This window comes from Thrips palmi, unplaced genomic scaffold (genome assembly GCF_012932325.1).
Source record: "Thrips palmi isolate BJ-2018 unplaced genomic scaffold, TpBJ-2018v1 HiC_scaffold_18, whole genome shotgun sequence".
Lineage (NCBI taxonomy): Eukaryota > Metazoa > Arthropoda > Insecta > Thysanoptera > Thripidae > Thrips > Thrips palmi.
The window spans coordinates 19,102,040-19,117,329 of NW_023144627.1; the positions used below are offsets into that span (position 1 = coordinate 19,102,040).

The 15,290-nt window shown below is 48.7% G+C and overlaps 3 protein-coding genes across 6 annotated transcripts in view; 2 read left to right on the forward strand and 1 right to left on the reverse strand.

Annotated features, from left to right (window-relative positions):
- Window positions 1-7,463, reverse strand: part of LOC117644910 (neurobeachin) — a 170,138-nt gene extending 162,675 nt beyond the window's left edge. The window contains exon 1 of the mRNA XM_034384623.1: window positions 7,180-7,463. Within this exon, the coding sequence (XP_034240514.1) occupies window positions 7,180-7,347 (168 nt within the window). The 5' untranslated portion in view covers window positions 7,348-7,463. The remainder of the gene's footprint in view (window positions 1-7,179) is intronic.
- Window positions 7,464-8,157: 694 nt separating this feature from the next.
- LOC117644913 (septin-2-like) lies at window positions 8,158-11,232 on the forward strand. Of its 3 annotated transcripts, XM_034384627.1 has the most exons (10): window positions 8,185-8,256; window positions 8,856-8,906; window positions 9,384-9,501; window positions 9,582-9,724; window positions 9,798-9,991; window positions 10,070-10,181; window positions 10,293-10,485; window positions 10,573-10,700; window positions 10,784-10,957; window positions 11,047-11,232. In XM_034384627.1, the coding sequence occupies exons 1-10, from the start codon at window positions 8,227-8,229 to the stop codon at window positions 11,230-11,232; spliced, it is 1,329 nt and encodes a 442-aa protein (XP_034240518.1). In that variant the 5' UTR covers window positions 8,185-8,226. The 3 variants fall into 3 exon arrangements, with proteins under 3 accessions (XP_034240519.1, XP_034240520.1, XP_034240518.1); XM_034384628.1 differs by lacking the exon at window positions 8,856-8,906 and having other exon boundaries at window positions 8,158-8,271; XM_034384629.1 differs by lacking the exon at window positions 8,856-8,906 and having other exon boundaries at window positions 8,158-8,256.
- LOC117644911 (histone-lysine N-methyltransferase, H3 lysine-9 specific SUVH1-like) lies at window positions 11,231-15,289 on the forward strand. 2 transcript variants are annotated; one of them, XM_034384625.1, is made up of 8 exons: window positions 11,231-13,061; window positions 13,147-13,265; window positions 13,402-13,551; window positions 13,633-13,798; window positions 13,873-14,063; window positions 14,147-14,321; window positions 14,398-14,522; window positions 14,606-15,289. In XM_034384625.1, the coding sequence occupies exons 2-8, from the start codon at window positions 13,176-13,178 to the stop codon at window positions 15,074-15,076; spliced, it is 1,368 nt and encodes a 455-aa protein (XP_034240516.1). In that variant the 5' UTR covers window positions 11,231-13,061; window positions 13,147-13,175; the 3' UTR covers window positions 15,077-15,289. The 2 variants fall into 2 exon arrangements, with proteins under 2 accessions (XP_034240516.1, XP_034240515.1); XM_034384624.1 differs by having other exon boundaries at window positions 11,231-13,265.
- The last annotated feature ends 1 nt before the right edge of the window (window position 15,290 follows it).

Below are 15,290 nucleotides of genomic sequence, written 5' to 3' on the forward strand. Positions count from 1 at the left end.
AGATTTTTCACAGTGGCCGAGCGACAAGTCCGTCCTGTGATGGACGTGGCCCGCTACAGCGCGTCGTTGGAAGAAAGACTTATGGCGGGCATCTGCCACTTGTCGCTGGGCTGGCCGGCAAGGCATTTTGTCGCTCTGCCTCGCACTCGAGGGACGTCCCGTATCGGGGCGAGAGAGATAGAGCGCACGGAACCCCTCTGCCCTTTTTAGAGGCACGGCAGCGCAGGGCAGCCTTGCCGGTGACATTTCAAAAACTCGATAGCGTTAGTGTGGCCCTGCCGGTGCAGCGGCCTGTAAACCCGAAACGGGGTCGAACCACGAACGAGACGGTCGTTCACCCAAGTGGCGTATACCTGTCTGGTGCGAAGCGCGGCGCCGATAGCGACACGTTATCGCGATAGAGCGCCTTATCGCTTCTGTCTCTCTCGCAACCCTGTGGGACGCCCCGTGAGTGCGAGAGGGAGGGAGAACCAGTTCGCCCGCCGATTTGAGGCGTGCGTGCTCAGCGCAGCAGAAAATGCTGAACCGCGCGCGGCGGTGTGGGCACACTGTGGGGCCGACGGCAGGGTGTTTGTCACGAGTCCATTTTGCAAACATTTACAACCGCAGCACGCGAGCAGTCAGACCAATCCCCGCCTTTTCGTCAGCACCCAGGCGAACAGCAGGCCCTCTCAAGTTGTCCATTCGTGACGCTCAGACAAAGACATACAGACAGAAAGACAGACAGACAAAATGCGCCAAGTTTTCCCTTCCGCATCCGATTTCGCAACACCATGTTAACGACTCACTGCGATACGACTGGCTGTGTCGTTACTCTTTCGTACGTGCCTCGAACACACACACACACACATTTAGTATTTCGGAACAGCAAGGTCACCTAGACGTACAGTCGCCCGCGTCAGCTCCACAAAAAAGAAAGGTACCCAACCCACAAATTATGAAAAGGGAATTTTAAGATTTTTTAAAATGTTGGCAGCGATTCGCAGAACTTTCGGTCCTCTCAACAATTATTGGACGTTGGCTGACGAGAGGGGCGGCTCGATAAGGCCTGCACCGTGGCACGCCGTGGCACGCCGGCAGCGGTTTTACGAGGCGGGCACCTGTTCCCAGTGTAGTGCTCCCCAATATCGAGGCCCGGCCTAGGCGCGCTGGCGCAGCGCGGCTGCAGCGGGTTGCAGATTCAGAGAAATTCAGAGAAATTGCGATAGATCGGAGCAGTACGGTGCGGCAGGAAGCCGGGGACACTTCATAAGTTCCAAATTGATCCGATGTCGACGTCGAGGACGGGCAGCCAAGCTACGTCCCACCCTTTTCGGGGCCTTTTCAAGCCCTCTTCGGGGCCTTTTCGGGCCCTTCTTTGCGCCCTTCTTTTGGGCCCTTTTTTTCCGGGCCCCTATTATTTTGGGCCCCTATTTTTTTTTGGCCTCTATTTTTTTGGGCCTCTATTTTTTTGGGCCTCTATTTTTTTCGGCCCCTTTTTTTTGGGCCCTTTTCTTTGGGCCCCTTTTTTTGGGCCCCCCTTTTTTTGGGCCCCTTTTTTTGGGCCCCTTTTTTTTGGAGCCCCTTTTTTTTGGGCCCCTAATTTTTTTGGGCCCCTGTTTTTTGGGCCCCTTTTTTTGGGCCCTTTTTTTTGGGCCCCTTTTTTTGGGCCCCTTTTTTTTGGGCCCATATTTTCGGGACCATATTTTCGAGCCCTTATTTTCGGGCCGTTTTCGAGGCCTTTTCGGGGGAGGCTCGTTCCTGGCAGGTTTACGGTTGGATCAGTAAAGGGAAGGCCGGTTAAACCGGGTTAAACCGCCTCGCGCCACTTCACTGCAAGAGCCATTTTGTGTTCCCGAGGCCAAACGGCGGCATTAAAATTGCAGTGACTGTCTGTGAAGGAACACACCCACTCACCCACTTTAACACCCACGCATGCAGCCCTGCCGCCCACAGACACAAGGTGCGCCAAAATTCGCGAGCACAAGCAAAACACAACTTTTTCCCAAAATCGTGGTTTTTGGCTGACTTTAGGCGGCCACTGCGTCCAATCCAAGGCGGAAAAAGGCACTCCCACGATGGAGTCGCATTCTTGGATGCTTCCCTCAGCATGCCCTTGCTGCGGAGTGCGATTTTACGCCTTGGAATTGGAGCAGTGTTGCCGCAAAGTTGGTCCAAACGCTGAAAAAAAAAACGTGAATGGCGCCTCGGCTGCGTCCTTTCTGCCTTTTTTTTTGCGCACGGGTCAGCGGCTGCCCCGGTGCTGCGTTGCAGCGCGGCCCAAACGCAAAACGAAATTGGCCGAACCCGCGCGAGGGGCGGGAGGCGAGTGGTGGGTAATAAACACACGAAACGCCGAGGCAGTGTGCAGTGTGTTGCGCCACTGTGCAGCAGAGTCTCCTGCGAGATTAAAGGGGGCGCCGCTACGCTGCTCCGCTGTGCTCCGCTCGGCTCCGCTGTCATCCCCAGACGAGAGAAAGGAAAAAAGGAGATTGAGGGGACGCGCTGGCTGGCAGCCTGGCTGGCGGGGAGGACACTGATGATGTTTACCTCAAACAGGCCGCAGCCGGGCAGCCACGCGGCAGCCGCGCGGCAGCCAAAGAGCAGACGGATTAGCCAAAGCCAGCCAGCCCAGCCAGCAAGGCCCGGCAAGGCAAGCCCCGCCGTACAAAGCTGCACTTCACATGGCGCCACCACCAATAATCACCCCCACCACAAAAAAACAACAACAACAAGAGAAAGGCTCGAGATGTGCGCAGGTGTGGCTGCGTCATTAGCAGTGTGGTGGCCACCCCTCGCAACCCTTCCTTCCTCTCCCCCCAGCGGTCCCTGGAGACAGTGTCGCCACAGAGAGCAGTGGGTCGCAGCCCCGTCTTATTCATTATTAAAACTTTGACGTCCACACTGTCAGAAGCAGGCCAAGACACGCCCCAGTCCGACGAGGGCTTGGTGGTTTTCCCCCGAGGGTGGCGTGTTGAAGGTTCATGTCACGCCGACACCGCCTCGCCCGCCTGGCCCGCCTTGCAACGTAGTGCTGACCCGCGATTGAAAGAAGTCGGCCCAAAAGCCCCTCTGTCTGTCTGTCCGTCCGTCTGTCTGTCTGTCCGGGCGTTTCGCAGTGCCCTCACGCACGGTCGTGCATGCGCGCCCTCCGTCCACACGTTTTTCACCTTATTATTTATTCCTTGATCATCACCCCGCCCTTGTGGGCCGAGAACAAGTGCCGTAACGAAGGGCAGTGGGGGTGGGATCGGGGCGGGATCGGGGCGGGATCGGGGTGGGATCGGGGTGGGATCAGCAAGGTGTGGATCAGCAGGGATCAAGGAAGGCCCAGCCCTGGGAAAACATTGGGTCTCTAATGGCCCCTCTGCTTCCTGGGTTTCTTTTTTCTCCTTCCACGGTCGCGGTAGTATTTTTACTTCCAGGGTATTTTTATCTCCCACTGGCCACCGCCACGCCACCGCGGCGGCCAGGGCAGGGACCAGGGCAGGGCGAGCAGGGCCTGAAGTCCGGGGCGCACATCGCGGAGGCTCTCCAGCGCTCTCCCGGCCGCCCGGCCCATAAGGCACAGTGGGCCAGAAGACCGGTGGAGGCGGCCAAAACTCTGGACGCGTTTTGAGCTCCAGAGACGCTAAACAGGACTCGAATCGAGCGTGTGACCCCACCATTGGATTGCTCTCGGAACGAGGAATCCATTGGTGGGGTCACACGTTCGGTTCAAGTCCCGTTTAGCGACTCTGGAGCTCAAAACGCGCAAGGGGTTTCGTCCGCTCCCACCGGTCTTCTGGCCCACTGTGCAAGGCCTGGCCCAAGGTCTGGGCCCAGCTGAGCATGACGGCAACTTATAGCGGCCAAACTCAACGGAGACCATTCATTTAGACCCTCCTTTCCGCGCCTCATTTTCGCGGCACCACGCTGTAAAAGGGAGTCATCGCACGCCGCCAGTTTCAAAATTAGAAAAAAAAATTCCTAGCGAGGTGTTGGAACTTTCACGTTTTGACATCACCACCGTGTGATGGATTGGCCGACTGCTAAAACGACCCTCACAACGAGGACGAAAAATACCGCGCCTTCGCCCAGGATCGAACCCGGAACTTTCGACCCGCGACCACCCCCGCCAGACCACGTGGCCACGGGGACCGCTCCTTTTAATTAGGCTCTTGGCGGACGGCCCCTGCTTCAGGGCCGCCTTGCCGGGCTTGGCAGGGCTTGCCACCCCGCGCATTATATCCCGCACGGGCCTAATTTGGCCCACTCCACCACGCCCCGTCCCGCCACGCCACCGCGGCCTCGCCCACATTTTTCACAGGGCCGCAACTTTTTATTCAATTCCCCCGTGTTTACATATAGCAGACACGGCGCGAAAATGAAGCCACGGGCATGCGTGTAGAAGTTCGGTGTTCGCGGAGGGCGCGCCGAGCGCGGCGCCTCTGCTGACGGGCGCGGCGCGGCGGGGGGCTTTCAACGTGCGCGTTGCCGTCCTAATATACCCGGTGGAAAAATGGCGGACGACTCATCGAACGTCGGCAAAAAATTGGTGCCCGAATTTTGCGACCTTCATTTTGAAGTTCTACGTTGAACTGACCCAAACACTTGTTGTGAAAAGTATTTTTCGGCCGTGCGCTCTGCGTCTCCGTTCATTTTTCCAGTGTGCAGTGCTAACGAGATGAAGAAGTCTGCCTCGCCGCCGCACCGCGCCGCGCCGCCAGCCCGTCGGATAGGTCGCCGGGCGAGGCGGCCTGGCATCGACATCGCACAGTGGGCCAGAAGACCGGTGGAGGCGGCCAAAACTCTAGACGCGGGCAGAGCTCCAGAGTCGCCAAAGGGGCCTAGAAGCGAACGTGTGACCCCACCAATGTGCTCTCCGAACGAGGAATCCATTGGTGGGGTCACACGTTCGGTTCGAGGCTTGTTTAGCGACTCTGGAGCTCAAAACGCGTCTAGAGTTTCGTCCGCCTCCACCGGTCTTCTGGCCCACTGTGCATCGCCATGGCTCGTCGCTGTCTCTCTCGCACTCGCGGGGCGAGCTGCGCGGGCGAGAGAGACAGAGCGACGAAGCCCTTCCCCACCCTTGCCCCACAGGGTTGGTCCCCGCGGTGCCCTCCACAAATCACACATAGCGACCCACTTCGGCCAGGGCGTCGCTCTGTCTCTGTCGCACCCGCGCTGGCCGCACTGGCCGTGGTGGCCGCCCCCGAGTGCGAGAGAGACGCCCAAGGCGGCGTAGGCGGCGGGGCGGCGCGACGAGGGTAGTTAGCGGGGTGGTCCCGCAATTAACCCACACGACACGCCGTCAGGCTGGAGCCTGGCGCTAGAAGCACATTACCACACTGGAGAAAAGCAGGCCCGCTGCACCACCGGCAGCACTCTCCGACCACGCCCCGCCACGCTGCAAGAGGGTTGCCAACGACCAGGACCAACGACCAAGAGGGTTGCCACGGCTCTCGCTTACGCACGGGCCCCGCACGCCGTCTCTCTCGCACTCACGGAGCGTCCTGCGGTTGCGAGTGAGAGAGAGGGAGAGGCGCTATAAGCATACCACGTGCTAATCAGCGGAACTAAGCAGAACCGCTCCCCGTGGCCGTACCGCCGGGCCGTACCGCCGTGCCACATGTCGGGGCACTGACTTGGACATTCACATCCATCACACACACACACACAAACACACACACACACTAACAAACAAACAAACACACACACACACGTGAAGTCCTGGCCGATGCGCGCATCCAGGAATCACGTGACAGGGCGGTGGGGCAGACATTGACGATGGCACACTGTAAGCGCGGCGAATGCAGGGCGGGCCGGGAACGCCCTGTCCAATAGGTGTGCCTATGGGACCGCGGGGGCGTGGCGTGGCGTGGCGTGGCGTGGCGTGGCGGGGCGTGGCGGGGCGGGGGCGATTGTTCCAACAAGCCCCAGTGAGGGCCCAGCAAGCAATGAGCAATGACCGGTCTAGGCTGCCAGAGGTCATGCACACACAGACCGATCGACTCGGATCGACTGCTCCACGAGCTGGACTGGACTGGACTGGACTGGACTGGACCACGAGCTGCGAGCCGGACAGCATTATTTCTGAAATGTTTCCCCTAGGAGTCCACAACTTACATGAAAATGTCACGTTGTCATGAGGAAAGGAAGAGAAAGAGGCTTAGAGCTTTGGCGTTTAATTTTTAGCTTCAGCGGATCGAGGGTTTTTTCCTGAAATTATTTTATCTCGGGCTATAAATACTGATATTGCAGTGGGTGCGACAACGCTACAGCATTATCTTTGTTGTTGCAGGATTTGACAGGCAACGCAGATAAGAACAACAAGTCAGACGTATTTTCTCTTCTTTGAAACCACTTTTATTTTAAAATGATCGCAGCATACACATACATTTGGAATTGCGGTTTTCCTCTGCTGACTCAGTTCGAATCCTTCATTAACAAAGATAGTGCTCTCACAGAACACATAAGTTCTATTATACACTTGAGTCAAACTCTCCAGGAGTAATCAAAGTTGTACCAAAAGTGACAGTGACATCAACCATGGAGTTTGGTGACAGCTTGTCGTTTTAAAAACGACAGTTTTGTTGCTTCTGACAAAGTGAATTAGTTGAAACAAAATGCAGAAACTAGGCCCGCTCAAAAATTTACTCAAGAGGCCAGAGAGAAACCAACAACAGCATGGATATTGATGGTGGGCTGTGTTCCATCAGCTGTCAAAATGTTGACAACTTGCATTTGTTTTGGGGAAAAATGAATGAAAAGTATGCCAATCCACGCACAAATCAACAACCATGCAAATGTCTCAACTTCTTTCTGTTACTATTTACCCGAAATCGCATGAGAAAGGGCGGAAAAGCCGGCAAACCGAGAATCAAAACAAAGCCTAAAATGCATCATAACCTCTTCGTGTTGACATTTAAAATTCGTCAACAGACCCCAGGCCGGCGCTGGGCGACCACGCAAGCCACCCAGCGGTCCGGCAAGCCGCCCCGAACGTGCCCGTGAGAACAGAAGGCGCTAAGACGCCGTCTGGCGGTAAAAGTGGTCAGAAGCAGCAGCCGAGTGCAGACGTCAGTGGGTGTTTGGTTGGCAGCGACGCGGGGCTTCTGCTGGCTCCCGCGGCATCTCCGCGCGTTATCCCGGCCGCCGCGGAGCGGACCGAGGCGCCAGGGAGGCGCGACGCCGAGCACGGGCGTGGACAAGACTCACCAGATGCAGGATGGTGTTGACAACCTCCCTGTTGGAGACCTGGCCCACCTCAATGAGCCCGATGAGCACCGCGAACTTGAGTCCGTCCGTCATGGCCATGCGAACCACCTCCTCCGGCCGCTTGATGTCGGCCAGCGCCAGCTCCGCGCCCTGCGCGCACTCCGCCATGGCTGCCGAGAGTCCTTAGCTCGCCCTCGCGACCCGAAACACACAGCAAATCGCGTTGCAAATCCAAGTTTAAGCCCAAAGTCGCACCGTCACATGATAGCCAGACACGGTCTCATCTTCCATGTTGGAAACTGACAGGTTTACCGATAACAGCAACCGTGTGGAACTCGGGCCCAAAAAGGTCCTGCTCTGGAAGACAAATCGTCATCGCGGCTACGGTGGTCTCGTCTCTTTATTTTACTGAGGTATGCATTTTAATCTGAAATCGAGAAACTGAAACGTCCTGGGCCTCCATGTCGACGTCTCGCGATGCAGAACGGGTACGTGACCACACCGGTAGGTTGGCTAAAGAACGACAGGTGTCTAGTGACTCCCTGGAGAAGGCGCGCTTTTCAAAAATATCGATCGCCGTTCAGGACGGCGCGGACACTGTGGCGTGAACCTGCCAATGTCTTTACAAGCATAACCCAAACATATATTGACAATGGCCTGCACAGAAAACATGTCAACATTAGGAAAACGTTATCTCGACAGGTATTTCTACTTTCTACCGGTCTGCGTCGACAAGCAGATCCGGTACCCAATTTTTCAATATCTTCTCAAGTTTATTTTCGTTTTGCAGAACTGCAAACTTTGAAATAGAAAATGTGGTTCGCAATTGGGGTGGAGGGCGTTCAAAACGGGTGTTCGAATTGTTCCGCCGTTCCCGTTCGGGTGACAAGCAGCTCCCTCTAGCGGTGGAACGGCGAACCTCTACCACCAACCCTTACCCTTCCCCCTCCCCCGCCCTCTCCCCTCCCCTCCCTCCCCTCCCACCCCACATCCGCTTATATACGCCCTAAACCGCTCCGCAGTCAAAGGCCAGCATTCAAAACAAAAATGGCATCGGCGGAGGTTGAGAGGATTCGCGTAAGTTCCTTCAAGGTATCTGCTCCCTCTTATTTTCCGTGTGATCTGCTTGCTGGGCGAAACGCGATCTTCACCAAGTGCGGGTTTCTGATTCCTCGGCCGGAGTTTATTTGCGGGATTGAAGTGGGCCGAGTCTGACAGCGGTGGACGGCGGGCCAGCGCCCATCCGCCTCGTCAAGTAGCAAATTGTGTTGAAAGTCCCCATCTGGTTCGGGAAACCTCCTTGCGTTCCGGTTTCTGGCTCCAGTTTGTACTCCACTGGCGCTCCAGACTCCCCTGAACGCCCAGTTTCAATGTACTCGTACCTAACCTCCTAATGTCAGAGGGACAGGGATGGGTTAGAACGGCTATATTCGAACATGAATGATTCAGTGGGCCTTGAAGGGCTTGCAAATCGAGTTCTCTTCATTTTCCATCATATCATTGCCTCCCGTGGTTTGATCCCATCCATCGTAGATTAGAAATACTGTGAATACTTGAATTATCTGGCTTTACCCCTGTAATATCTGTACAAGTCTTTGGAAACCAATACACCCTATAATGTATAGTCCCTTCCAAATTTGTGTGTACATATAGCACATTTGCTTTTCCATTCACAGCCTCCATTACCAGATCCGTCAACTAAGCCAGTTGTCGGGAAGGTACGCCAGGTACGCTGAACTCGAAAACAGTCATCTTCAATTAGTCACTTACTTCTAGTCGCTGGTATAACTTGCCCTTGTGCCTGTGCATAGCAGAGATCTAAAACCCTGTCATAGTGATTGGCCTGTAGTAGAGATGGAGACTAGCACCTGTTTTTTGATTATGTGTAGTTGCACCTATTAGTTACTGCAGTATTTTGAAATTCTGCTTGCGCTGTTGACAGGATGACCGCACACACACTCCTTAATAATTGACTTGTGGAGCTTTTGTAATTTCAAGTCAGCAATATTTTCTGTTCAGCATTTTGTTTAAGAAAAAATTGTATTTTATTTCATGGGTAGTATCACTAGTAAGGAGCTTCTTTCATAGAAAATTTGTGCATGTGATGTAGCACTTGTAGTGTTCACCAGCACAGCAGGCATGTCAATGCAATGGTAGCAGCACTTCAGTTTCTGACTATTTTTAATTGGAATTTTAACTTGCAGGTTGATGGTCCCATACGCAACCTGAAGCTCTCAGGTCATGTTGGGTTCGACAGTCTGCCAGACCAGCTCGTCAACAAGTCTGTTCAAAATGGATTCATCTTCAACATTCTGTGTATTGGTAAGTTTATAACTAGCTTTGTCAATTACTCTGTATCCCAGCCTTCAGAACTAGTCAGCTGTCTGGTACTTCTCTCATAGGTGAAACTGGTTTGGGAAAGTCAACACTGATGGACTCCTTATTCAACACGAGCTTCGAGTCCTCTCCAAGCCCACACTCTCTGCCCTCGGTCAAGTTGAAGGCCCACACATATGAGCTGCAAGAAAGCAATGTCCGCCTAAAGGTGATTTTTTTTTTGTATGGATTTTTTTTGGCAGTTGTTTGGCCTGAAATTAAATTGTATCCTTTGTTTCCAGCTGACTATTGTTGACACAGTTGGCTATGGTGACCAAATCAACAAAGAAGATAGCTTCAAAGCTGTTGTGGATTATATTGATGCTCAATTTGAATCCTACCTCCAAGAAGAGTTGAAGATCAAACGTTCTCTTGCAACTTTCCATGATACCCGCATTCATGTTTGTCTTTACTTCATTTGTCCAACTGGTCATGGGTGTGTATTATATCCTGTTTGTCAAAGTCCTTTGAACTACATCAACAACCTTATAATGTTCTTTTTCTCTTGATATAGATTGAAATCAATTGACTTGATGTGCATGAAAAAGCTGGATACCAAAGTGAATATCATACCTATCATTGCCAAGGCTGACACCATTTCAAAAACAGAGTTGCAAAAGTTCAAGGTTTGTAATGCTGGTGATTTGTTCTGTTCTGTTGTTCTCAAATATCTTTTTGCTTCTTTGCTTTTGTTTTCTTTGTTTAATCATTATGGTCATCCTCCCTTATTTCTTTAGGAAAAGATTGTCCATGAACTATCTAACAACGGTGTCCAGATCTACCAATTTCCAACTGATGATGAAAATGTGACTGAAGTCAATGCACAAATGAATTCTCATGTTCCCTTTGCCGTTGTTGGAAGTACAGACTTTGTTAGAGTGGGGAACAAAATGATGCGATCCAGGCAGTATCCTTGGGGAACTGTTCAAGGTACTGGAATATGTGTCCTGTTAAATACGCATGCTTTTATTTCAATTAGAAGTAAACTTTGATTTAATAATATCTTTCTCTTTACAGTTGAAAATGAAAGTCATTGTGATTTTGTCAAATTGCGGGAGATGTTGATCAGGACCAACATGGAAGACATGAGAGAGAAAACTCACATGCGGCATTATGAATTGTATAGGAAGAAACGTCTTGAACAGGTAATAAACTTGGTCTGTTTGGTATCTTTCATATAAAAATTGGTCAGATGTACTCGGTAACCAGTCTTTCATGTGTTTTATAGATGGGTTTCACTGATGTTGATTCTGACAACAAGCCAGTTAGCTTCCAGCAGTCATTTGAACAAAAGCGTTCCCACCATCTTCAAGAGCTCCAGCAGAAAGAAGATGAAATGAGACAAATGTTTGTCAACCGTGTCAAGGAAAAGGAACAGGAACTGAAGGACGAGGAAAAAGATGTAAGATTCTTGTGTCATTATTTTTCAATCCAATCATTTTACATAAAGTCTTTACAAAACTAACAACTTGTTCTGATTTTGTGTTTCAGCTTCACTCCAAGTTTGACAAACTCAAGAAAGATCATTCAGAAGAGAAGCGTAAACTGGATGATTTGCGTAAGACCCTGGAAGAAGACATAATTGAGTTCAATCGTCGCAAAACCCAAATTGCTCAGCAGCAGGCATTAGGCTCTAGCCACCACACCTTGACTCTAGGCAAGAGCAAAAAGAAGTAAATTTTGCATACCTCTGCATGTATGCTTCTGTTTGATACTTGTGCTCTGCAGACAAGGATAATGAATTTTCCAATAGTCCTCCTCTGGTTTTTGTTTCCTTTCAAGAAGCCTACTGTTTTGGTGTATTACGGTACTCTAGTTCATGTCATGTGCTGCCCCTTTTTATTTGTTTTAACTGTATACTTTTTTAAAAGTAAAACTCATTCTTATTCATTTGGGAAATAAGTACCATTGTGGCAACTGTTTAAGTGTAGGAAACTGTAGGCCAAAATTTTGTACGATGTGGCAAGTTTAGTTTTGCTTTTCCTCCCACTCTTTTAATGTAATTAACTTTTATACTTTCACACCATGCCCTCATTCCAATAAATTTAGAATAGCATCAGGATGATGAAAATACATCACCATTTGGCTCTAATTTGAATCAGATTCTTGTGTTACAGTATTATCCATTGCAGTTATTGCTGCTAAATGTATTTCAGCACTCATTCAACGGTTTGACAGTAGACACAACTAACTATCCTGGTGCAATTTTGATTATATATTGATCTCAAGTATCATCTTGCATTTAAATTGATGTGTCTCAGTTGAATCTGTTTTTAAACACTAAAGGTGTCTTGTCAGAAATTCGTGCATTTCCTCCAAGCAGGTTCATGTAGCTTATTCACCTTCATGAATCTCTCTATTTATTACATTACTTCTTAATAGACAAAGCCATTGTATTGTGACTGAATATAGTATGTATGACTGTCCCAACTTTATGGTGCTTTCTTGTGTTTGTTTTCCTTGCTCTTGCTTGTGAGTGGGATTTGTGGAGTAGTGTCCTCTACTTTTGAGGAATAAGAAGAAAAAAATCATCCCCTATTGCAATTTTATGATACTAATGTGTGTTAAAATGTTAACCATTACTTGTACTTCCATATTTAGCATTATAATGTTTTATTTATTTGCATGGAACATGATTTCTATGTCTATCATAAAAGTATTTTTTACAATTTTTATTACAAATCATTTATTTCTTGGACTCATCTGACGGTGGCAGTTTCTTGTTTTAAATGTGGAATATTTTTATGATTCCTATTTATCTTGCTTTTACCAAATAGTTCTATTGCAGCTCAGCTCAGTGTAGTAGTTTAGGTCTGAAGTCCTCAAAAGTTAAATAAAGTCATGTCAATTTTTTAATTAATTATAGATTTCATTTTCTTACCATCCTTCAGTATGCTTGCAAATCACAGTATGTAATTGATAAGTACAGTTCCTGAAGAATATACATAAACTTGCCCACAAACTGGACTCAAGTGGAACCTGCTCTTGCTGGGGCTCCAATTGTACCTGTACACAAGAAATACAGAGTAACTAGACTGAGAGATACAGGAAAATTGGAATCTAGTGATAGTGGGATAGTAGAGACGAATATTTTTGTCCGTCAGGAATCCTCAGCCACTCGTAACCTATTTTCTATTTATTGCGAAAATACCCTAGCGTGAATACTTGTTCTATTCAGCCCTCAGGTCGTATCCTACCGCCAGTTCCCCCTCCCCCTCTTTTCCTGTCTCGCGCGCTAACGTTCTTTTGTTTTTCAGTTGTGTCTTCTGCTGTCGGACTTGCCAACACCTGCCAAAATGAAATCATTAATGCAGCCGAGAATGAGACGACCTAGAAACATTGACAGTGTTAGAAAGGATCTTCAGTTTTGTATTTTAAAATTGTGATGGATTTAAAATACTCTGAGTGATCGAGAGGTTCTACAAGAACAAGGCATTTCATGTCGTAGTGTTTCACACCCTCAGTCGCCATGTCTCCTTAAAATCAACAGAAAAACTTTGTGTGTTGTGAGTTGAAGTTTTCTGTAAACACTTCTCCGTATTGTATTTTAGCGTAAGCGTCAATTGACGTTTGAGTCAATTTTGTCACTAGCTTTCGAATCTACAATTTAAGCCGGCACCATGGCGGCTCTGTCTGCGTACCAGCAGATGAGGAGAGCCAATCTGAACGAGAACACACAATTCTTGAAGAATTATGGTCTTCAAGCACCGGTAATTTAGCTTTTGCATGTGATTTTCGTTTGACAACTGTCACAAACTTCGCGATAACCGTATCTTGATTTAATCGTGTTCACTGTTTTATTCAGCATGTAAAATGAGTGTCTCTATTTCTTCAATTCTTTCATAGGTAGTGGAAAGCACATCTGTCACAAGAGAAGAAGTCGATGAGCCCAAGCCCAAGCGTGTCACTAAACGTGCTAAGAAGCCCAAACGTTTGCAACAGCCCATCCCACCTGAAGAAAGGCGTTCATCATTTCGCATCCGTTTGAAAGTTCAGGTAAGGAGGGCTGGGGCATCAGGTGTTGATGGTTGTTGTCTCTGTCTTTATGAGCGACTAACAGCCTTATTATGATTACAGCAAGATTCCTTTGAGGACTATGAATCACTGAAAGATAGTGATGAAGACGATGATGATGATGATGATGATGATGAAGAAAAAGAAAAGGAACTTTTGAAGAATTTGAGTCAACCCAATCGTAAGCTTGCTCGCCCTCCTCGCCCCAACTCTTACGGATCTATTACAGGTAAACTCTTACTTTACATTACACATGCATTCCTTAAGATATTTTCATACAACAATACTTCTCTTCTACTCCAGGTGTTAAGGTTGGAACATGGTGGGAAACTCGCTTGGATTGTAATTACGATTACATCCATCGCCCCACTGTTGCTGGCATCCACCAAGGACCTGATGGGGCCTACTCTGTAGCCCTTTCTGGAGGGTATGAAGATGATGTGGACTTGGGTCATTTTTTCACTTACACTGGTGAAGGTGGTAGAGATCTCAAGGTACTGTGATGAGATAAATACTAATCCATTCACTTCCTTCTGATAACAAATGAACATTCACTACTATTCCTTCATTTATTCAGGGCACCGTCAATAATCCTAAAAACTTGAGGACTGCTCCACAATCAAAGGACCAAACTTTAACTCGTGGAAATTTGGCCTTGTCAAGAAATGTTGAAACAGGAAACCCAGTCAGAGTGATTCGGGGCTACAAGCTGAGGAGTAAATTTGCCCCAGAAAGAGGATATAGATATGATGGTAAAACGACTTCTGATCTGAAATTCTATTAAAACATAACATATTGGTTTCTGATTTCCCTGTTGTCTTTGTGTAGGGCTTTACAATGTTGTAAGATACTGGGAAGCAGTTGGAAAAGCAGGTTACAAAATTTATAAGTATGAATTCAAACGCTGTGATCCGGAACCAGCTCCATGGGACAAGAGTGCCTCACCAGTCAAAGTACATTATTTTTATCTGTTTCCCATTTCCAAAGGATCTGCTTTGTCTTTTAAAGACATTTAAATCCTTATTTCTTTCTGCAGGGTCTATCTCAGGATGAGGATGAAGATGAGACAGAAGAAGAGAATGAAAACTGCACACTTGACGATGAGAAGACCTCACCCTCTGAAGATTGGCATGGCTGGACAGGAGAACCCATTCTTCCAAAGACCACCAGCTTCACCTTAAAACTGGGGGATGAAGAAGAGCAAGTTGATTTGATTGGAGATAAGTGGTGTAGAGTAACAGATATGGTTCCTGTCCCTACTGAAGGTGCCTTAAACAGACAACAAGCAGAAGGGCCTGCACAAACAACTGCCTTGTGTGAGGGTTTCAATGTTGACTCTAGTCTTAGTGGTGAAGGTGGAGAATGGAGAGAGGGCCAATTTGATGTAGAAAATATTGTGACTGAGGCAGAACCTTCTGTGGATGACTGGCATGGATGGCCTGATGTAGGTTTCTCTATCCTGGACTGCCCACAATCTTTCAATTGTATTCTCCAAGAAGATATTTAAAGATTTTTAAGATTTTTAATTTTCAGTGCTGCTAAGTTTTAGACAACTGTAATTTGGTTGTTCTTTATGATTGAACTTCCATTAATTTCATGCATGCTTCTTTTTTTATCTTTCATTCCTGTCCATTCCATGACAAACAAAGGCTGTACCTATTTTATTTAGTTTTGATTCTGTGCTGTGAGAAGAAATAAAGGAAAATGTGAAAGTTCATAAG

Excerpts from the sequence above, each read along its gene's own strand:
- LOC117644913 (XM_034384627.1), top strand. The coding sequence starts at position 8,227 with ATGGCATCGGCGGAGGTTGAGAGGATTCGC. Across the intron at positions 10,182-10,292 it reads CAGAGTTGCAAAAGTTCAAG|GAAAAGATTGTCCATGAACT; the intron begins GTTTGTAATGCT and ends TTATTTCTTTAG. Across the intron at positions 10,701-10,783 it reads GGAAGAAACGTCTTGAACAG|ATGGGTTTCACTGATGTTGA; the intron begins GTAATAAACTTG and ends TGTGTTTTATAG.
- LOC117644911 (XM_034384624.1), top strand. The coding sequence starts at position 13,176 with ATGGCGGCTCTGTCTGCGTACCAGCAGATGAGGAGAGCCAATCTGAAC. Across the intron at positions 13,552-13,632 it reads GCATCCGTTTGAAAGTTCAG|CAAGATTCCTTTGAGGACTA; the intron begins GTAAGGAGGGCT and ends TTATGATTACAG. Across the intron at positions 14,064-14,146 it reads AAGGTGGTAGAGATCTCAAG|GGCACCGTCAATAATCCTAA; the intron begins GTACTGTGATGA and ends TCATTTATTCAG.